The 23884-nt window shown below is 45.7% G+C and overlaps 1 protein-coding gene across 1 annotated transcript in view; it reads right to left on the bottom strand.

Annotated features, from left to right (window-relative positions):
- The window catches only part of ADCY1 (adenylate cyclase 1), a 270713-nt gene that overhangs the window by 2636 nt on the left and 244193 nt on the right, over positions 1–23884 (bottom strand). The window contains exon 20 of the mRNA XM_068126368.2: positions 12601–12725. Within this exon, the coding sequence (XP_067982469.2) occupies positions 12601–12725 (125 nt within the window). The remainder of the gene's footprint in view (positions 1–12600; positions 12726–23884) is intronic.

Raw genomic sequence — 23884 nt, 5'->3', positions numbered from 1 at the left:
ACTAATTCACAAGTTAGAGCATGGTAACAGAATTTTTTTTACCTTTAACATGATCTCTGACCTATGACCTTTGATCTCTTGCCCCCAAAATCTAATCGGTTCATCTTAACATCATTATATATATTTGTATCAAGTTTGGTCAAAATGCAATCACTGGTTCACAAGTTAGCATGGTCACAGATTTTTTTACCTTTAACATGATCTCTGACCTATGACCTTTGATCTCTTGACCGCAAAATCGAATTGGTTCATCTTAACATCATTATACATACTTGTATCAAGTTTGGTCAAAATGCAATCACTGGTTCACAAGTTAGCATGGTAACAGAATTTTTTTTTACCTTTAACATGATCTCTGACCTATGACCTTTGATCTCTTGACCCCAAAATCTAATCGGTTCATCTTAACATCATTATACATACTTGTATCAAGTTTGGTCAAAATGCAATCACTGGTTCACAAGTTAGCATGGTAACAGAATTTTTTTTTACCTTTAACATGATCTCTGACCTATGACCTTTGATCTCTTGACCCCAAAATCTAATCGGTTCATCTTAACATCATTATACATACTTGTATCAAGTTTGGTCAAAATGCAATCACTGGTTCACAAGTTAGCATGGTAACATAATTTTTTTTTACCTTTAACATGATCTCTGACCTATGACCTTTGATCTCTTCACCCCAAAATCTAATCGGTTCATCCTAACATCATTATACATACTTGTATCAAGTTTGGTCAAAATGCAATCACTGGTTCACAAGTTAGCATGGTAACAGAATTTTTTTTTACCTTTAACATGATCTCTGACCTATGACCTTTGATCTCTTGACCCCAAAATCTAATCGGTTCATCTTAACATCATTATATATATTTGTATCAAGTTTGGTCAAAATGCAATCACTGGTTCACAAGTTAGCATGGTAACATAATTTTTTACCTTTAACATGATCTCTGACCTATGAGCTTTGATCTCTTGACCCCAAAATCTAATCGGTTCATCTTAACATCATTATACATACATGTATCAAGTTTGGTCAAAATGCAATCACTGGTTCACAAGTTAGCATGGTAACATTTTTTTTTTACCTTTAACATGATCTCTGACCTATGACCTTTGATCTCTTGACCCCAAAATCTAATCAGTTCATCTTTGCATCATCATATGTACTTGTACTACACAAAGTTTGACTTAAATCCCTTCAGCCGTTCTTAAGTTATGATGGACAGACTTAAGGCAGACGGACAGACAGACGTACGCACACATGGACGGACAGCTAGACGGGTAACTCAAAAACATAATGCCTCTGACAACTCCATCGGCAGACACATAAAAATAATATTGCACCATTTGTTGTCATGGCACGAATTCTATATTCAGGACTTGTTTTGCAATACTTGGAATTACAAAGGGCATGATCATAATTTCATACAAATATAACGGGAGGCCATAAAAGTGGCACACTAAAAATTGCTCGTCGTTGAGGAAGGTCCACGTTCAAAACTGAAGGTATGACATGTCAACAGGACAGTGCAGACATCGTGTGCCAGGCACTAGGTATCCTCCCAAGGTGGAGGAAAGGGGCACATGTGTGTGTCATGTAACTGCAACAAGATCGTGTCACCATATTATTCAAAAGTAAAGATCTCCTGAGGTCAATTTTTTTTGCTAAAATGATTGGGTCAGTGATATTGATGTGGGATAGTGAGCATAATGTTTTCCCAGGCAAGACATTCCCCGGCTATTTGTCATGCTTCTAAAATACCTGATGTTGAGGATTCGGTTAGGGTTAAGGATTAAAGAACGAAGATGTCGTAATAAGGAGCTGGAATTAAACCCGGGAGAGAAAAAGAAGAGCGTCACAAGAATTTGTATAAACAAATAAAACAGTCAAGAAAGATATGAAAGTGATTGATGATGCGGCACTCAATGTTACCAGGCCGAGACTGCCGCACTAAAAAGCAAAGGTGAGGAAGGATTCCAAAACAATATTGTGCAGAGTCACACTTGAAGCACCATGACGACTTCTGGTACAAAGTCACAGTAAACCCCATTTTATGACCAGGACATTATGTGTAGGCCTTGGGCAGATGTTGGTGAATTTTGATTTTCTTTATTTGTTGTTGTTGCAGTTTACTAATAAAAAGAGTAAATTGTGGCCTGAGCATGCTTATGAAGTTCTGGCATATTTTACAAATTCTTCATGATTCCCTCGTCCTGTTAATTTTAATCTTTGATTCAGCTTTAATTTAAAACTTTAATTAAGGAGCCATTTTGTCACCAACACATGCAATCTACCTTGTAAAACACAATGTCAGTTCGTGTGTTTGTACGGACGTCTGTCCCCCTTCATAAGCGGGGGGGGGGGGGGGGGGGGGTTAAAGGGCAATCTTTTAACACGAATGAGTGTCCACTACGGACTATTTTTGAGGATAAAACAAACTGGAACTAGAGCAATGCAACTGTGTCGCCAATATGCCTCCGCGTAGACCCCGCGTGTGACAACGGGTAGATGCCCTCGTTCACTGTCCTAAAAATAAACAAGTTTGATTTAAATCCTTTCAGCTGTTTTCATGTATCCCATTGTCACCAGCCATGACAGGTTTCACATCGATCAGTTAAGCTGTTTTGGAGAAGGGATTTTTTAAAATATCGGCTTTAAAGCTAATATGGCTGCCAAAACACATGACATATGACATTAAAAATGTACACTCTGTATATGTATGGGTAGAGAATCACGTTTGTGAAATTTCGTTTTGATTGGGTAAGCTTTGTTTTTCTATCCAAGATGGCTGCCAAACCACGTGACCCACGACGTCATCATTTGCAAACTATATGCATCAATGGCATTTGTAAAATTTTGCATCGATGGGGTGAGCGGTTTTAGAGATATAATTATTTAATATTTTCCTTCAATCCAACATGGATGCCACACCATGTGACCAATGATGTTTTCGTGATCATCTTTTAATCGCCATGCCTAGTTAATGACACACCTAAAGTTTTGAGTCAATCTTCTGCGACTCATTGGACTCATTGCGACTCACTCAATCTTCTGCGACTTCTGCGACTCATTGGGACTGACACAATCTGTCAATTTCCCGACCTGGATCTCAGTCAATGGAGTATCTTCTCTTCTGGACTTGGTTATGACTAACTTCCCTGCAAATGTCTGCTGCTCTTCTTCTGCTCCAATCGGTTCTTCTGATCATGTGCTTGTTAAAGTGGACATCTCTCTGGCCATTCTCAGAGAGCCTCCTCAGCGCCGACGAGTCTGGCATTTCAATTAAGGCCGACTGCCACGGGCTGCAAGCAGCCATCAATCACCTGGACTGGTCTCCCATCTCTACTGCCTCTGACATCAATTCTTCCTGGGAATTCTTCCAAAGCAAACTGCTCTCTCTCCTGTACAGATTTATCCCATCTCGTCTTCAGTTGTCTTACCCTTCCTCCCGTCCATGGTACACTGAATCTTGTGGTGAGGCAGTTGCCCTGAAACAACTTGCCTTTGCATCTTGGAAGGAAAATCCAACTGAAGGCAATCTCAGTTCCTTCCACCAAGCTCGAAACAAATGTGTGTCTACCCTCAGCAGTGCCAGGAAGCACTATCTCTCCACACTCAAGATTGAACTCTCAAACCTGTCTCCTTCCTCCAAATCCTGGTGGTGTCTTGTCAAATCCGTTTCTGGTGTTTGTTCCCCCTCCATCCCCTCCCTCACCTCAAACGGCTACACGGCTGACTCCGCACGTGACAAAGCTGAATGCCTCAACTCTGTGTTTGCCTCAAAATCTTGTGTCCCAAATCCATCTCACTCTGTTCCCACCTTTCCCAGTCGAACCCAACTGCTCTTGAACTCTGTGTCCTTCTCTCCTGACAAGGTGGAGAAGTTTTTGTGAAACCTCGACTCTGATTCTGCAACTGGACCAGACGGCATCAGCCCACGGGTCCTAAAATCATGCTCTGCCGCTCTATCTCACCCTCTCTCTGTTCTTTTCACCCTCTCTTTTGCTCAAGGTCATCTGCCAGAACCTTGGAAATCAGCAAACATTACCGCTTTACACAAAAAATGTGCAAAAACAGATCCTTGCAACTACAGACCAATCAGCCTGCTTCCAATTATCAGCAAAGTCATGGATTCCATCATTGCTTCGGACATCAAATCCTTCCTCTTCTCCAATGGCTTGATCTCTGATCATCAATTTGGATTCGGACCAGGTCATTCTACTCTGGACATGTTGCTTTTGCTGTCTCAACAATGGATGGAGGTCCTCAATGCCAAACAGGAAACCAGAGCTGTCTCACTTGACATATCACGTGCCTTTGATACGGACTGGCACCCCGCTCTGCTCACCAAACTCTCCTCCTATGGTATCCATGGAAATCTCCACTCATGGCTTGCAGATTTCCTCTCTGGTCGCAGGCAACGTGTGGCCCTGAATGGATTTCTCTCATCTCCCCTCCTGTTCTGGCTGGAGTTCCCCAAGGTAGTGTTCGGGGAACTGTGCTATTTCTGGTCTTCATCAATGATCTCTCCGACTCTCTGGAAAATCCTCTCTATCTCTTTGCTGATGACTCCACTATCTGCCGCTCCATTCCTCATCCCTCAGATCGGCAGTCTGCAGCCTCCTCACTCTCTGCAGACCTGGACAAAATCACAGACTAGTCAAACAAGTGGAACATGTCTTTCAATCCTGACAAATCTCACACTCTTACAATGTCTCTCCGAAAGGACCGACTGGAAAAACCTCCCATCCACTTTCTCAACAATCCTCTCCAAGAAGTTCTGTCGCTCAAGCTTTTGGGTCTCACTATCTGCCATGATCTTTCTTGGGAAAACCACATTTCCAAGCTGGCCTCCAAAGCCAGTCGCCGACTGGGCATCCTCCGTCGTGCGAAGTCTTTCCTTGGCACACCTGAGCTCCTCACCACAATCAATGCTTTCATCAGCAGCTCAATGGAATACATCCCCCCTCTGGGCTGGTGCTCCTGCCTCACACCTAGCTCGGCTTCACGCTGTTGAAACCAAAGCTTTCAGAATCATTGGAATCTCCTGCGTTGAAGTTAACTCCGAGGGCCTTTCACTCAATCACCACCGGCAGGTTGGTGGTCTTTCTGTCTTCTACCGACTCCTCTCCGGCCTTGCTCCCCCAGCTCTCTCTGTGCTCTGTCCCCCCAATATTCCTTCATGTCGCACAAGATCTGCCTGCAACCCTCTTATGGTTAAACTGCCAAAATCTAGGCCCTCTGCTCACCTTCACTCTTTCATTCCCCTTTTCTCCCGCCTCTGGAACAAACTCCCCCACTCCCTTCAATCCCACTCCTCCCCCCAGGTCTTTAAAACAGCTGTTCACCACCATCTCTTATCTTCCCCCATCCAAAACCTTGATCTTTTCTACCCCCGCTAATTCACCCCAGATCCACCTTGTTTGAAATTCCAACTTCTTTCCTGGAAGTCCTGGCAGTGTCCATATGTTTTATACCTCTCCCACCGCCCCCTTCCCATGCCCCCCCCCCCCAAAGCCCTCGCCCTCTCACAGATCTCTCGATGTCTCCATGTCTCTCGGTCCCTGCTCTCAAATGTTGTGTTTGTGTCCTTCCCCCTCTCTCCCCATCTTGTCTACCGCTCCCGATGTTATATGTTTTATGTGTCGGTTTGTCTTTCTGTGTGATTAATGTTCGCTCTTTCACGAGCCTCGATCTTGTATACAAAAAAATAAAAAAATAAAAATCAATCTGTTTTGCTCAAGGTCATCTGCCAGCATCCTGGAAATCAGCAAACATCACCGCTTTACACAAAAAGGTGCAAAAACAGATCCTTGCAACAACAGACCAATCAGCCTGCTCCCAATTATCAGCAAAGTCATGGAATCCATCATTGCTTCAGATATCAAATCCTTCCTCTTCTCCAATGGCTTGATCTCTGATCATCAATTTGGTTTCAGACCAGGTCACTCTACTCTGGACATGTTGCTTCTGCTGTCTCAACAATGGATGGAGGTCCTCAATGCCAAACAGGAAATCAGAGCTGTCTCCCTTGACATATCACGTGCCTTCGATACGGTCTGGCACCCAGCTCTGCTCACCAAACTCTCCTCCTATGGTATCCATGGAAATCTCCATGCATGGCTTGTGGACTTCCTCTCTGGTCGCAGTCAACGTGTGGCCTTGAATGGATTTCTCTCATCTCCCCTTCCTGTTCAGGCTGGAGTTCCCCAAGGCAGTGTTCTGGGCCCTGTGCTTTTTCTGGTCTTTATCAATGATCTCTCCGACTCTCTGGAAAATCCTCTCTATCTCTTTGCAGATGACTCCACTCTCTGCCGCTCCATTCCTCATCCCTCAGATCGGCAGTCTGCAGCCTCCTCACTCTCTGAAGACCTGGACAAAATCACAGACTGGTCAAACAAGTGGAACATGTCTTTCAATCCTGACAAATCTCACACTCTTACTATGTCTCTCCGAAAAGATCGACTGGACAACCCTCCCATCTACGTTCTCAAAAATCCTCTCCAAGATGTTCCGTCGCTCAAGCTTTTGGGTCTCACTATCTGCCAAGATCTTTCTTGGGAAAACCACATTTCCAAGCTGGACTCCAAAGCCAGTCGCCGACTGGGCATCCTCCGTCGTGCGAAGTCCTTCCTAGGCGCACCTGAGCTCTTCACCACATACAAGGCTTTCATCCGCAGCTCAATGGAATACTGTTCTCCCCTATGGGCTGGTGCTCCTGCCTCACATCTAGCTCGTCTTCACGCTGTTGAAACCAAAGCTTACAGAATCATTGGAATCTCCCGCGATGCAGCTATCTCTGAGGGCCTTTCACTCACTCACCGCAGGCAGGTAGGTGATCTTTCTGTCTTCTACCGACTCCTCTCCGGCCTTGCTCCCCCAGCTCTCTCTGTGCTCTGTCCCCCAAATATTCCCACAGGTCGCACAAGATCTGCCAGCAACCCTCTGATGGTTAAACTGTCTAAATCTCGGCTCTCTGCTTCACTCTTTCATTCCTCTTTTCTCCCGCCTCTGGAACAAACTCCCTCACTCCCTTCAATCCCACTCCTCCCTCCAGGTCTTTAAAACAGCTGTTCACCACCATCTCTTATCTTCCCCCATCCAAAACCTTGATCTTTTCTACCCCCGCTAATTCACCCCAGATCCACCTTGTTTGAAATTCCAACTTCTTTCCTGGAAGTCCTGGCAGTGTCCATATGTTTTATACCTCTCCCACCCTTCCCCCTTCCCATGCCCCCCCCCAAAGCCCTCTCCCTCCCACAGATCTCTCGGTGTCTCGATGTCTCTCGGTCCCTGCTCTCAAATGTTGTGTTTGTGTCCTTCCCCCTCTCTCCCCATCTTGTCTACCGCTCCCGTTGTAATATGTTTTATGTGTCGGTTTGTCTTTCTGTGTGATTAATGTTCGCTCTTTCGCGAGCCTCGATCTTGTATACAAAAAAAAAAAGCAAGATGGAAGAGATATATGGAAATGATGTTGAATGCAGAAAATGAATGGGATGGCAACATAGAGAGTAACCCAGTTTTCGGACCGGCAGAGAAGATAACTGAGAGGGAAGTTGAGGAAGCGATAAAAGCAATGAAGAGTAGAAAAGCGGGAGGGCCGACGGGAGTTGTGGGAGATATGTTGAAGGCAGCAGGAAGTTGGGGTGTGAAGAGAATGACAGAGATCTGTAATCTGGTGGTGAAAGAAGGCCGCATTCCAGTGGATTGGGAACCGAGTACCCTCGTCCCTCTATACAAGGGGAAAGGTGACCCACTGGACTGTGGCTCGTATCGAGCGATAAAGTTATTAGAGCGTTGAATAAAGGTATTGGAAAGGGTGTTGGAGAGGAGGATAAGGAAGAAAGTGAAAATTGACGAAATGCAGTTTGGATTTATGCCAGGAAGAGGAACGACAGACGCGCTTTTTATTATAAGGCAGTTGCAGGAGAAGTACACGGAGAAGAGGAAGAAGTTGTTTCTTGGGTTTGTTGATCTGGCGAAAGCATTCGAGAGGGTTCCACGCGAAGTAGTGACATGGGCATTGAGGAAGTTAGGAGTGGATGAATGGTTGATCAGAGTAGTGATGGCAATGCACAAAAGAGCGCGCACAGCTGTAAGGACGAAGGACGGGAACAGTGGTGAGTTTGAGGTGAAGGTGGGAGTGCATCAGGGGTCGGTACTAAGTCCACTACTATTTGTAGCTGTGATGGAGGTGCTGGCTCAGAACGTAAAGGAGGGTTTTCCGTGGGAGTTGTTGGATACAGATGATCTGGTGTTGATTGGGGAAAGTATGGATGGACTGACGGAGAAGAGGAACAAGTGGAAGGAATGTTTGGAGGCAAAAGGTCTGAAGGTGAATATCGGAAAGACGAAGGTGATGGCAAGTGGTAAAGCATGTGGCAAGGTGGAAAGAACTGGGATGTGGCCCTGTGCTGTGTGCAGGAAGGGTGTCGGAGTGAACTCCATTCAATGTCCAATTTGCACTGAGTGGGTTCATCAAAAATGTAGTGGTTTGAGAGGGTCATTAACCAGTGTGGCAGCTACATTCAAGTGTAAGGTGTGCACAGAGGGAGATGCAGGTGGAGGAAATGTTGTGTTGGATCTTGGAGACTGCCTGAAGCTGGAGGGTGTGAAAACATTTTGCTACCTCGGAGACATACTGAATGGAGAAGGTGGATCAGCCTCGGCAACGGTTGTTTGAGTGAGATGTGCATGGTAGAAGTTTCGGGAACTGAGTGGCGTGCTGACGAGGAGGGGAGTGTCGTTGAAGCTGAAGGGAAAGGTGTATGCTGCATGCGTGAGAAGTGTGCTGATTTATGGGAGTGAGACATGGGTAATGAACGTAGAGCAGCAAAGAGGGCTGGAAAGGGTGGAAATGCGAACAGAGTAAAATGCACCACGTACAAAGTAAAACGAGTGTTCATTTACGTCTGTAGGATATCCAATAAATAAAGAAGATATAAGCACACCTGACACTAGGCCGAGGCTTCAAATTTTGGCATGCTCACGAGGCTGCACCATCAACTAAACTGTTCCAACCCGTCATTTTTGACGGGCTTTTTACGAGTAATTAATAAAATATATATTTCCTTACAAGAAACGTAAACACAGTCGGGGGCCTTTAGGCCCATCATGGCCTGTGTTATGGTTGCCAACCTCTGGTTGTTTGTCTGTGCTCTATCCATTGTGAGTGTCAAGCCATTTATTAGCAGCATGTACCATTTACAAAGTCTTTTATATGACTCGGCCGGAGTCGGGTTCGACCTGCTGACCTTGCAGACTCAGAGTAGAAATCTGGTAAAGATTCTGCTTCCACTGCTGCAACCATAGCACAGGCTTTGCTCGACCTAATGGCCTCCTCCCACCGAATATAAAGAGCGACTGTAATAAATAATGGTCCCCTCGTGTTAAGGACATCGTGTACATGAGCGCACCACCAATGAATCAAACATGCAATCAAATGTACAGCACAGGCCACTATGAATGATATTACCCAATAACTCCATAAACATTGGGGGTGGTGTGCTTAGATCAACATGATGGAAGCACAGAGTGGACCATGGAACACAACATTCCTAAATGAATAAATACCTGACGATTACACAGCAATACAAGAGGATGGTGCACAGGTGGCAAAGGTATCTTTGATATAGTCTTGGTTCGATTTATTTTTTTATTTTTTTTGCATGCAGAGTCGAGGCTCGTGTAACAGCTAACACATTACACACGAAAACATGCACAGAACCATAAAACATACAATAAATAAAGGGAGCGGGAGACAAGAGGAGAAGAGCGAGGAAAACATACAAGCACATCAACAGTAGAGAACAAGGACGTCGGTAGATGTGTGGAAGGGAGAGGGCTGGGGGGGAAAAAAGGGGGGCGTGGGGGGGGGAGGGAAGGGGTACACGGTATAAAGCAAATGAACACTACAAGTCATTTCAGGAAAGAATTTGGCGGACCGCATGTTCACTGAATGGGACACACATCCACACCACTCCACATGTTCACTGCATGGAACACACACACACCACTCCACATGTTCACTGCATGGAACACACACACACACACCACTCCACAGGTTCACTGCATGGAACACACATCCACCACTCCGCATGTTCACTGCATGGAACACACATCCACACCACTCCACATGTTCACTGCATGGAACACACACACACCACTCCACATGTTCACTGCATGGAACACACATCCACCACTCCGCATGTTCACTGCATGGAACACACATGCACCACTCCACATGTTCACTGAATGGGACACACATGCACCACTCCACATGTTCACTGAATGGGACACACATCCACACCACTCCACAAGTTCACTGAATGGGACACACATCCACCAATCCGCATGTTCACTGAATGGGACACACATCCACACCACTCTACATGTTCACTGAATGGGACACACATGCACCACTCCACATGTTCACTGAATGGGACACACATCCACACCATTCCACATGTTCACTGAATGGGTCACAGATCCACCACTCCGCATGTTCACTGAATGGGACACACATCCACACCACTCCACATGTTCACTGCATGGAACACACACACACCACTCCACATGCTCACTGAATGGGACACACATCCACACCACCCCACATGTTCACTGCATGGAACACACATCCACACCACTCCGCATGTTCACTGAATGGGACACACATCCACACCACTCCGCATGTTCACTGAATGGGACACACATCCACACCACTCCACATGTTCACTGAATGGGACACACATCCACACCACTCCGCATGTTCACTGAATGGGACACACATCCACCACTCCGCATGTTCACTGAATGGGACACACATCCACACCACTCCACATGTTCACTGAATGGGACACACATCCACACCACTCCACATGTTCACTGAATGGGACACACATCCACCACTCCGCATGTTCACTGAATGGAACACACATCCACCACTCCACCACATCGAGAGACGTGTGCACATCACGACAGAGTCCTTACGGTACCAAATTTGCATACTCACGCCATGTTGCCTCACGCACACTTAAATCAATGCAACACCAGATGCAAGTTCACCTGGTTCCGTACAAGGTTTGACATGGCACAAGAAAATGAGTAACATGATAAAAACAATTCATCACAAGTGCGGCACACAAGGCTGAAGATCAGTATTATTGTAAGCCAGAGCATTTGTAAACAACAACAACGTGTTACAAAGCATATGGATACACAGGTGTGACCGACCCTAGTGGTAGGGAGGCCTGAGATTTGGAGGACCCGAGTGGAAGGGGGGCCTGAGATTTGGAGGACCCGAGTGGAAGGGGGGCCTGAGATTTGGAGGACCCGAGTGGAAGGGGGGCCTGCGATTTGGAGGACCCGAGTGGAAGGGGGGCCTGAGATTTGGAGGACCCGAGTGCAAGGAGGGCCTGAGATTTGGAGGACCCGAGTGGAAGGGGGGCCTGAGATTTGGAGGACCCGAGTGGAAGGGGGGCCTGAGATTTGGCGGACCAGTGTGGAAGGAGGGCTTGATATTTGGTTGACCTGAGTGGAAGGAGGGCCTGAGAAAGACGAGGACCGGTGGTGATGACGCATGCATGCATACACACACACACACACACACACACACACACACACACACACACACACACACACACACTAACAGAGGTGGAAACTTTGAGACATACACACACATACACATACACGCACACACTAACAGAGGTGGATACATTGAGACATACACACACACACGTGCATACACGCACACATACATGCACACGCATGCACAAACACACACTAACAGAGGTGGATACATTGAGACCCGGTAGATCTCCGTTCCATCTCCTGAGGCCCACCCACCTGTGGGGATAGCATGCAAAAACAACTTACATGCATACACATACACATGCACACATATATGTGCGCACAATCATACATATACACACACATAATGTAAAAAATGGAATGGGTGCGTTCACCAGATGAGTGGAGAATATTCCCATTTTGAAGGTGTATGTAGCCTTTAGTTGGTATGTAACGGTAGCAAAATGGAGCATTCACCACGTAGCAAAGGACTTTAAATATAAATGCAAATGGCGTTTCAAATGCAGCCTATGGCTGCTGGTTGCATCAATTTCTGGAAGAGTGTCTAATCCTCTGATGCAGTGCCCCTGTCCCCAATCAGCTGGTACTCATTTTGCCAACCTCGGGAGGATGACAGGCTGAGTAAACCCACACAGCCCGACAGGGGCTCCAACTCAAGACCCTAAGATATCAAGCCAGCCATCTTAACCGTTTAGCTAACACGAGGCCCATGAATGCAAATTATACGAATCAAGTGATCCTGTGCTTTAGGAGTATACCACGCTGATTCAGGTGAATCCAGGAAGACTCATCTGTAATACCACCTGTAGTTCCTGTCATCAAACAACTAAATACAGGCGTCACAATCGTCAACCTAAAGGAAGGGCAACCTCAACACTGTCCCACCTCGTTTACAACAATCCAACTGACGACACGAGACGGTGAACGTCAGGTGACCGAATTCACGACATGTTGGAAATGTGCATTTCCACCGAGCGTGAAAAACAATATCAAAACTTTGGTACCTGAATTTTTCCTGGAAGGCCGGTGCTGTCCATTCGACTGGCCACATTCACTGTGTTTCCCCAGATGTCATATTGTGGTCGACGAGCCCCAATCACTCCAGCAACAACTGGGCCAACACTGATACCTGCAACACACAGTATTTTCAGGACATCTTTGAACATTCCTCCTGCTGACGTTGACAGAAATGTTGTCAATAAATCGTCATCAGTCATGGAAACTGCGGGGTTTTTGCCACAGTATCGAATCGAAAGCATTTTTATTTGTATTTCCTTAACTTTGGAAACGTTGTGCAAACTTTTACAAGCCACGAAATACAAATATAAAAACGAACAAGTCAGGAGACGACGATGGTTCACGAGTGAGCGGTATTCAATGACAAAGGTCAAAACCGACATTGAAAATATATAAATAGGAATGTATTATCTGTTATGACTAGTTAGCTACACAATACCGAAAATTCGGTTAGATTCTGACAACTTTGAAAATTTGACCTTTGTGACCTTGAAATCTCAAAACGAAGGTTAATGACCTTGACATGAGATAGAAAATAATGTATAATCAGTTATGAGGTTAGTTAGCTACACAATACCGAAAATTCGGTTAGATTCCGACAACTTTGAAAATTTGACCTTGGTGACCTTGAAATGTCAAAACGAAGGTTACTGACCTTGAAATGAGATAGAAACTAATGTATAATCAGTTATGAGGTTAGTTAGCTACACAATATCGAAAATTCGGTTCGATAACGACAACTTTCAAAATTCGACCTTTGTGACCTTTAAATGTCAAAACGAAGGTTACTGACCTTGACATGAGATAGAAAATAATGTATAATCAGTTATGAGGTTAGTTAGCTACACAATACCGAAAATTCAGTTCGATTCCGACAACTTTCAAAATCCGACCTTTGTGACCTTGAAATGTCAAAACGAAGGTTACTGACCTTGAAATGAGATAGAAAATAATGAATAATCAGTTATGAGGTTAGTTAGCTACACAATACCAAAAATGCGGTTCGATTCTGACAACTTTGAAAATTTGACCTTTGTGACCTTCAAAGGTGAAAGATTCTGAAATTTGTTGGAAAACTTGTATTTCATGATGTATGTGATAATATAAGATCATGTACGACATTTCACCATATCAGGAAGCGAACAATGTAATAAAACCATCAAAAATTGACTTTTCTAAATTTTGTGACCTTGTGACCTTGACCTTGGGGCGAAAATGAAAAATCGAGCTCCGTGGATCTAGACACATGACATTGGCCTAACCAAATATCGAAATCCCTGTCAGATTCCACCAAACCCCTCAGAGAAGATGTCGCTTGGACTCGATTACCCCCTAAAAAGACAATTTTTTTCGGGTGTCGCTCCGCCCAAAATGGGCGCAATACGCCCACTCTAGGCAGTACACAACTAGATCATGATATCAACCTCCCACCCAAGTTTCATCAAGATCGGATGATATCATCGGGTAGTTATGCTGCGGACAGACAGACACACACCCATGACGAATATAGTGGTCACTCGGTTTGATAACTCGTGAACCAACGAGAACAGCAATCGGTAGGGCACATACTTCCGCCAGGCTGACCAGTTATCTATATACAGACTTGGCATTTAATATGGAAAATATATTTTTTCTTGACTTGGGTTTACTTTCTTAACTCAGTATACCCTTAACTCCCACCCCCCCCGCCCCCCCCTTCCCACGCCTCCTGCCCCCAAGCCCTCTCCCTCCCACACTCTCCCTGCTCTCAAATGTTGTGGTTGTGTGCTTCCCCTTCTCTCCCCATCTTGTCTTCCGCTCCCTCTTTTTGTATATTTTGTTTGTCTGGTTGATTTGTTTGTGAAATAAATGTTAGCTCTTTCACGAGCCTCGATTCAGTATACAAAAATATATATATATATATCAATCTGGTGTGTTTCTTTTACACTTTGGTGATTTATTTGTTAAAAGAATCATGTCACTGATTGTCTGCCGCAGCAAGAAGTCAACAATAGGATTATATCACAGGTGGCGTGGCAAAATGTACGGACAGGTGCATTTGATGATTGGCTTCACATTCGGGTATACAAGGGTTGTTGCATTCTGTATTAGTGGAAAACAACTGCTGCACGTCTCCAAAATTTAATGCCGCTTCCTCTGGAGATGGTCCGTCAACTCGACAATGCTGTTTGTCATGGAGTGGTGGCTTTACGAAATTACGGCATGAAACAGCGTGCTATTGCTCGGCAGTTTGGCATCACTCAAGGTCAGGTGTCAAAGATCCTGAAACGAAATGCTCAGAGGGGTGTCCCTACTCCAATACCGAGGCCAGGACGTCCCCGCAGAACCACAAGGGGGGATGATCGCCAGCTGCACCGGTTAGTCCGCAATGGCCGTACCAAGTCAGCTAATCGGCTTAGGGCTGAGTGGCAGCAACTGACAAATGTGCCTGTATCCAGAAGGCTAGTCAACCAACGACTGGTTCAAGCAGGCTATCGTGCCAGGCATCCCCTGAGAAAGCCACGCCTCACCAGACAACACCGCCAGCGCCGATTGCAGTGGGCCAGAGAGCACCGTCAATGGCAGCCAGGAAACTGGAATCACGTGATCTTCAGTGACGAGTCTAGATATTATTATTATTATTTTATTTTTTTTGTATACTGAATCGAGGCTCGTGAAAGAGCTAACATTTACTTCACAAACAAATCAACCAGACAAACAAAACACCAAAAAAGAGGGAGCAGAAGACAAGATGGGGAGAGAAGGGGAAGCACACAAACACAACATCCGAGAGCAGGGAGATGTGTGGAAGGGAGAGGGCCCGGGTGGAGGAGGCATGGGAAAGGGGGGGGGGGGGTAGGGAGAAGTATAAAACACAAGGACACCAAGGACTTCCTGTACAGAAGTTGGTATTTCAAAAAAGTGGAATTGGGGTGAAATTAGCGGGGATAGAAAAGATCAAGGTTTTGGATGGGGGAAGATAAGAGATGGTGGTGAACAGCTGTTTTAAAGACTTGGAGGGTGGAGTGGGATTGAAGAGAGTGAGGGAGTTTGTTCCAGAGGCGGGAGAAAAGAGGAATGAAGGAGTGAAGGTGAGCAGAGAGTCTTGATTTTGGCAGTTTAACCATAAGAGGGTTGCAGGCAGATCTTGTGCGACCTGTAGGAATATTCGCGGGACAGAGCCCAGACAGAGCTGGGGGGGCAAGGCCAGAGAGGAGTCGGTAGAAGACGGAAAGACCACCAACCTGCCTGCGGTGAGTGAGTGAGAGGCCCTTGGAGTTAGCTTCATCGCGGGAGATTCCAATGATTCTGAATGCTTTGGTTTCAACAGCGTGAAGGCGAGCTAGGTGTGAGGCAGGAGCACCAGCCCAGAGGGGAGAGCAGTATTCCATTGAGCTGCTGATGAAAGCCTTGTATGTGGTGAGGAGCTCAGGTGTGCCAAGGAAGGACTTCGCACGACGGAGGATGCCCAGTCGGCGACTGGCTTTGGAAGCCAGATTTGAAATGTGGTTTTCCCAGGGAAGATCATGGCAGATAGTGAGACCCAAAAGCTTGAGTGACAGAACTTCTTGGAGAGGATTATTCAGAAAGTGGATGGGAGGGTTGTCCAGTCAGTCATTTCGGAGAGACATCGTAAGAGTGTGAGATTTGTCAGGATTGAAAGACATGTTCCACTTGTTTGCCCAGTCTGTGATTTTGTCAAGGTCTGCAGAGAGTGAGGAGGCTGCAGACTGCCGATCTGAGGGATGAAGAATGGAGCGACAGAGAGTAGAGTCGTCAGCAAAGAGATAGAGAGGATTTTCAAGAGAGTCAGAGAGATCATTGATGAAGACCAGAAAAAGCACAGGGCCCAGAACACTGCCTTGGGGAACTCCAGCCTGAACAGGAAGAGGAGATGAGAGAAACCCATTCAGGGCCACACGTTGACTAGGACTAGAGAGGAAGTCCGCCAGCCATGCGTGGAGATTTCCATGGATACCAAAAGAGGAGAGTTTGGTGAGCAGAGCGGGGTGCCAGACCGTATCGAAGGCACGTGATATGTCAAGGGAGACTGCTCTAATTTCCTGTTTGGCATTGAGGACCTCCATCCATTGTTGAGAAAGCAGAAGCAGCATGTCCAGAGTGGAGTGTCCAGGTCTGAAACCAAATTGATGATCAGAGATCAAGCCATTGGAGAAGAGGAAAGATTTCATATCTGAAGCAATGATGGATTCCATGACTGCTGTTAAATTGGGAGAAGGCTGATTGGTCTGTAGTTGCTGGGATCTGTTTTTGCACCTTTTTTGTGCAAAGCGGTGATGTTGGCAGATTTCCAAGCAGATGGGAGATGACCTTGAGCAAAAGAGAGGGTGAAGAGAACAGAAAGAGGGAGTGAAAGAGCAGAAGCACATGATTTTAGGACCCGTGGGCTGATGCCGTCAGGTCCAGTTGCAGAATCAGAGTCGAGGGTTGACAGAAACGTTTCCACCTTGTCAGGAGGAAAGGACACAGAGTCCAGGAGCAGCTGGGTACGACTGGGTACGGTGGGTACAGAGAGGGATGGGTTTGGGACACAAGATTTAGAGGCAAACACAGAGTTGAGGCATTCAGCTTTTTCACGTGCGGAGTCAGCCGTGTGGCCATTTGAGGTGAGGGAGGGGATGGAGGGGGAACAAACACCAGAAACAGATTTGACCAGACGCCACCAGGATTTGGAAGAGGGAGACAGATAAGAGAGTTCGGTCCTGAGAACGGAGAGATATTGTTTCCTGGCCCTCCTGAGGGTGGACACACACTTGTTTCGGGCTTTGTGAAAGGAAATGAGATTTCCTTCCGTTGGATTTGCTTTCCAGGAGACGAAAGCAAGTTGTTTCTGGGCAATAGCCTCACCACAAGATTCCGTGTACCATGGACGGGAGGAAGGGTATGACAACTGAAGACGAGATGGGATAGATCGGTGCATGAGAGAGAGCAATTTACTTTGGAAGAATTCCCAGGATGAGTTGATGTCAGAAGCAGTAGAGATGGGAGACCAGTCCAGATGATTGATGGCTGCTTGAAGACCGTGCCATTTGGCCTGAGTGAAATGCCAGACTCGTCGACGCTGAGGAGGCTCTCTGAGAATGGTCAGAGAGATGTCCACTTTAACAAGCACATGATCAGAAGAGCCGATTGGAGCAGAAGAAGAGCAGCAGACATTTTCAGGGAAGTTAGTCATAACCAAGTCCAGAAGAGAAGTTGCTCCGTTGACTGAGATCCGGGTTGGGAAATTGACAGATTGTGTCGGTCCCAGTGAGTCACAGAAGTCATTGCTGAAGAGCCATGGCTGGTGAGAGGGGTACCCACCCCCAGCCAACTGGCATGGTGACAGTTGAAATCACCACATATGAGGAAGAGAGAGTTGGGATTGGTAGATAGAAGTTGGTCCATATTATCAGACAGCGAGATGTAGATGGAGTCATCACTGTTTGGTGGACGGTACAACACACATATGAACAAAAGGTGGGAGCGAAGGGGAAGCCGTAGCCAAAGGTATTCCTGGGGGTGAGGTGGAGAGAGGGCAGTGCAGGGCGAGTGAGGAAGAGAGTTTTTTATAAAGATAGCAACCCCACCTCCAGGACGAGGCTCAGGTCTATCATACCGGAGGAGGGAGTAACCTGGGAAAGATACCAAGGAATCAGAGACATCATGAAGGAGGAAAGTTTCTGTTAAGCAGATCACGTCTGGTTTGTCAGAAGCAACCTGTATGGAGAGATCAGTTAAGTTTGAGCGAAGGCCCCAGATGTTTGAGGTCCATACTGTTAAGGAAGAGGAAGGGGGAGCATTGGATACAGAACAGGGGGGGGGGGGGGGGTCTATTTCTGGTCTATTCTATTTCTGGTCTATCGTCAAGATGGCCGCGTCCGAGTGAGCAGACAAGTGCATGAAACCTACAACAAAGATTGTATCGTGCCAAGAGTCCAAGCTGGAGGTGGTGGGGTGACCGTTTGGACTGGTTTTCATGCAGGGGGCAAAACTGACCTGGTTGTTCTGAATGGAAACCTGAACCAGTTCAAGTACAGGGCCATTCTGGAAGAAACATTGCTTCCATTTGCTCGTGCAGCCTTTCGAGGAAACTTTGTCTTCCAAGATGACAATGCAAGGTCTCATCGTGCTCACATGATCCAACACTTACTTGCTGACCATGGTGTAGAGCATATGGAGTAGCCTGCCATGTCCCCGGATATGAATCCGATAGAGAACTTGTGGGCAGAATTAACGCGTCAAATCGACAACTTGGACCAGCAGCCTGCCTCTGTGCATGAATTGCAGCAGGCTATTGTCACTGCATGGCAAGCGATTCCTGTCCAAACCTTGGCAAATCTCGTGAACAGCATGCCTCGACGTGTACGTGCTCTCCTGAATGCTCGTGGGGGTTACACGAAGTGCTGAACTGTAATTTTACTGTCCGTAATCCCAGTCGTAATTTAACTTTTGTTTTTGTTAAAAACAAATTTGGCTAATGTGCAAAATAAAGAGATACTTCTGGAAAACGTACAGAAGTTTAACACAGTACTGTCCATGAATTGAGTTCGATATCAGTTTACATCACTTTCAAGGATCAATTTATTTGTTTCGAAATGTCAAATGTGGTTTTTGTTTCTTTTAAAGGTCACATTAACAAAATCTCGAATAATTTCAACATAATTCCAATGAACTTTTGGTTCTAAGACATCTTGAAAAGTAAGTTCACCCCCACAAAAAAAATATTCCATATTAAATGCCAAGTCTGTATATATATAGTTTCGTAGCCTATAATTATAATCAGCTTGTTCATGTCACCTACCCGACTCATCCACAAAGTTATGCAATAAATAATAAAATTCACAACTTTTTGAAATATCATGCTAAATATCCTTTTCGGCCCCAGCTCTCAATAGTGAAGAATTACTGTAGTCAGGCAGATAGGTGTAACAATTGTGGGTTTATACGTACAAGCATGAAATTTGGCACAGTCATAGATAATAGTCTAATGAATAATTCCAGATATGGACCCACCGCGAAAACGTCCTATGGTAGCCGTGGCGGCCATTTTACAAAATGGCCGCTTTTAGTCTCGTGGCTAGATAGGGGTCTCGTGCACCCCCCCCCCCCCCCCCCCGAAATATACTTCTCATTGGTGTCTATAGATAGGAAAAAATGTGTAGAAAATGATTTGCTATGTTAAATAGTTGAAAAAATGTCCCACGTATCATTTTAATGCAAATTAGTGCAAATTAGCAAATTAAATAAAGTGCAAATTAGCAAATTAAATAAAGTTTTTATTTATTTATTGCAACTTGTTATCGTATCTTATCTTTTTTTTCAGTTGGTGTTTCGAACAGCGAAATGTCTAAGAGTTATCAGCTAGTGGATCCACTGCAACCTGGAAAATCAAAGGTGCAGGTACAGACGGATTGGAACAAGTGCGTTTTGTGCCAAAAAATCACACGAGAAAGTTTGCAATGCCCAGCAGAATCAAAACGGCACGATGTTGGAGTTGGTTATTCTACCATTGCCTTCAACATCAGACGTTTCAATGAACTTCACGAATTACCGATGCCACTAGAATTAGGACGCCTTGATGACGGGAATGGCATTGAAGCTACGTTTCTGGAGAACAATGCCAAGTGGCACAAATCTTGCCATACAAAATTCAATAATATAAAACTACAACGAGCAGAAAAAAGGAAATGCACACAGGGTTGCGACCCTGATGCTACTCCATCCAAGAAATACACTCGTCAAGTCGCTCATCATGAAGTGGCAGCATCGGATGTCTGTTTTTTATGCGAAGATGTGTCAACTTCCGAACCACTCCGTGAGGCATCAACTTTTCGTCTAGACTCACGCGTACGAAGATGTGCATTAGACCTGCAGGACGAGAGGCTAATTGCAAAATTGAGTGCTGGGGACATGGTCGCACAAGATGCAAAATATCATCCAAGGTGTCTTGTTTCACTTTACAACAAAACTAAATCATTACAAGATAAACAGAAGATGGACACAACTGATAAAGTCAACCATGGGATTGCACTAGCCGAGTTGCTGTCATTTATCGATGAAACAAGAATAGATGAAGAGCATGCCCCTGTCTTTAAACTTGCAGATCTCGTCAAACTTTATTCTAATCGTCTAGAACAACTTGGAGTGGAGCAGCATGTCAGACAACATAGCACAGAGTTAAAAAAAATCGTATCCTGGCCCAAATCCCAGACCTTACGGCTCATAAGGAAGGGCGTGATATACTACTTGCATTTGATAAAGATGTAGGACCTGCCCTCCGTAAAGTCTGCAAAGAAGACTACGATGACGAAGCCATATGTCTTGCAAGGGCAGCGGAGATAGTACGTAGAGAAATGTTCCAAACTGCAGCTACATTCACAGGTTCATTTGATGAGGACTGCCAAGTAAAATCAGTACCTCAGTCACTGTTGACTTTGGTGTCCATGATCCTCGACGGCCCCAACATCAAGTCTCAATCAGGTGATGGTGTAACCCAAGCAACCCTCAGCACAGCTCAGTTGTTGCAGTACAATAGCTCCATCCGTCGCAGAGTGGGAAGTACTACTGTGCGTCACAACAAAGACAGAGAAACCCCATTGCCCATCTACGTGGGACTCACAGTCCATGCAAGGACTCGGAAACGTGACCTCATTGAGATGCTGTTTGATCTCGGACTGTCCATCTCCTATGACCGAGTGATGACAATCTCCACATCCATGGGAAACAGAGTGTGTGAGCAGTATCACCGAGATTAGGTAGTGTGTCCACCCAATCTACGCGAGGGCTTATTCACAACGGCAGCGGTTGATAATATCGACCACAATCCGAGCTCCACAACGTCGACAGATTACTTTCACGGTACTGGGATATCACTTTTCCAGCACCCCAGTCTGCAAAATAATGGGATGGACCGCAGGGAACACAGCGTCCTTGAACAGCCATCTACTACCACTACACTGTCAGAGCTCCCAGAGTCCTACACCTGTGTTCGTCCGCTGGTGTTACCTCGGAAGGATCCTCCACTCCCAAAGGCTGATGGTCCATTGAAGAGTGATGGGCAGGAGATCACCCAGGCATTGCACCAAGAGTATGGGTGAGTACTTGTAACATTCTAACATAATACCATGCCATAAGAACGTGATGCAATAACATTATTGTTATACCATGAGTAAATGTTTGCTTGTTTTCTGACAATTCTAATGTACTTTGCTTAATTTACAGATGGCTGGATACTGTGAAACAGAGGTATCAAGAAATCCCACAAAGTGACTAACTTATCATGGGCAACCTACCATGCCAGTAAGGAGTCAGGACAAGATAATCTGCTGGCGATCACAGCACTACTTCCCCTCTTTCCGGACGACTCCAAGTCTGTTGGTATGATACGGCACTCCATGGACGTGATTAAAAAAGCTGTGATGGAAGTCAACCAAGGACAGAAACCAGTGATCACTGTGGATCAACCACTCTACACCATCTCCAAGCAGATACAGTGGACTTGGCCATCAACGTACGGGGAAGATCATTTCGTCATCATCTTGGGAGGGCTGCATATAGAGATGGCTGGACTAAAAGTGATCGGAGACTGGCTGGAAGATGCTGGATGGGTGGAAGCCCTGGTTCAGGCCAAAGTTGCTTCTCCTGGAACTGCAGATTCATTTCTGCATGCATCTCATGTTACAAGAACCAGACATGCGCATCAAGTGACAGCAAGCAGCTTATATATCCTACTGACAAAATCTTACGCCCATTACACAGAGTCTCTGGAGTCTGAAAGCCATCCTGAATCCTTTGATGACTGGTGTGGTCAACGAATTAGAGATGTGCCACAGTTCCAATTCTGGCACATCACTCTTCAACTGGAAGTCCTCCTCTTAACGTTTGTCAAGTCACTGAGGACAGCAAACTTCCCCCTGTACATGGACAGCCTCACACAGCTTGCACCATGGTTTTTCAGCATGGACCACACCAACTATGCACGATGGGTGCCTGTCCACATTCGAGACATGATGAGTCTTAGCAAGTCACACCCAGATATTGCTACTGAATTCACCAATGGCAAATTCACAGTTCACAAGACAAAACGAGTTTTCTCATCTATGGCCATTGACCAGGCTCATGAGCAAAATAATGCTGCTGTGAAGAGTGACGGTGGTGCTGTTGGACTCACTCAAAATCCAAATGCTCTTAGAAGATGGATGGTGGCTGGGCTGGAACTGGTTAGAATGACTACCGAGTTTGAAGCATCCATGGAGGGAAGGAAAATAAGGATTAATCAAGACACACGCCACCATGAGCAAACATATAGTTCACAGGTAATCTTTACTCAACATGTCAAACGTCTGGTTGAAGTAATAGAGGAAATGGGAAACCCCTTCCTAGAAGAGAGTACAGACTTGCTGCGGCTGGACACAAGAGACATTGCTGACCCAACTGTTGTTTCTACTGTTCAACAGGCTGAGGAGATAGGTAAGCAACAGTACAAGACCTTCGTAGCAGACCGTCTACTGGAGCGAACCGTACCTCTTACTGAGCCAATAAAGAAGAATAAACTCCCATTGTTTAGTCGATCGTCTCCAAGAGAGAAATCCAAGACAAGTTTGCAAGTAACTTCGCTAAAGAGTGACTGCTCTTTATTCTCAAGACTCTACATTGCGTCTCAAACACGAGATGGTGATCTTGCAGAATTTTTCCGCCATGAAAACCAAGCATGTCCCCCGTCTTTATCTCAGCTTGGGAAGTTACGACTGGGAACCAAATCAGATCTATTGGTGTGTCTAGAGAGTTGCGCAGAGGTCAGAGGTGATGCTCCAAAACCAGATACTGACGTCACTATCCTTGACGGGGCAGTGTTGGTGAACGTTCTGAAACCAGTTGCTGCCAAAACCTTTGATGATTATGCGCTGAAAGTATTCTTGCCACACATACAAGGTCACTTGCAAAGAGCCTGTCGTGTGGATATAGTCTGGGACCAGTACCGTGACAACAGCCTGAAATCTCAAGCCAGGGACAAACGTGGGAAAGGCATTCAAAGGAGAGTTGACGGATCCACTGTTCTTCCAGGAAATTGGCAGCAGTTCCTGAGACTTGATGCAAACAAAACAGAACTGTTTGCCTTCTTGACAAAACACATCACACATCTTGTATCAGATAAGCAGATAGTCACCACGGATGGTTCAGATGTGACGTGCATTCCCGCACGCGACACCAGTCATCTTGCCCCATGTGACCATGAGGAGGCTGATACACGAATGATGATACATCTCGCGGATGCAGTCCGTGATGGAT

The sequence above is a fragment of the Myxine glutinosa genome, chromosome 10 (genome assembly GCF_964187855.1).
Source record: "Myxine glutinosa chromosome 10, kmMyxGlut1.1, whole genome shotgun sequence".
In the NCBI taxonomy this organism is placed as follows: Eukaryota; Metazoa; Chordata; class Myxini; order Myxiniformes; family Myxinidae; genus Myxine; species Myxine glutinosa.
This window is presented reverse-complemented; position numbering and strand designations above follow the sequence as displayed.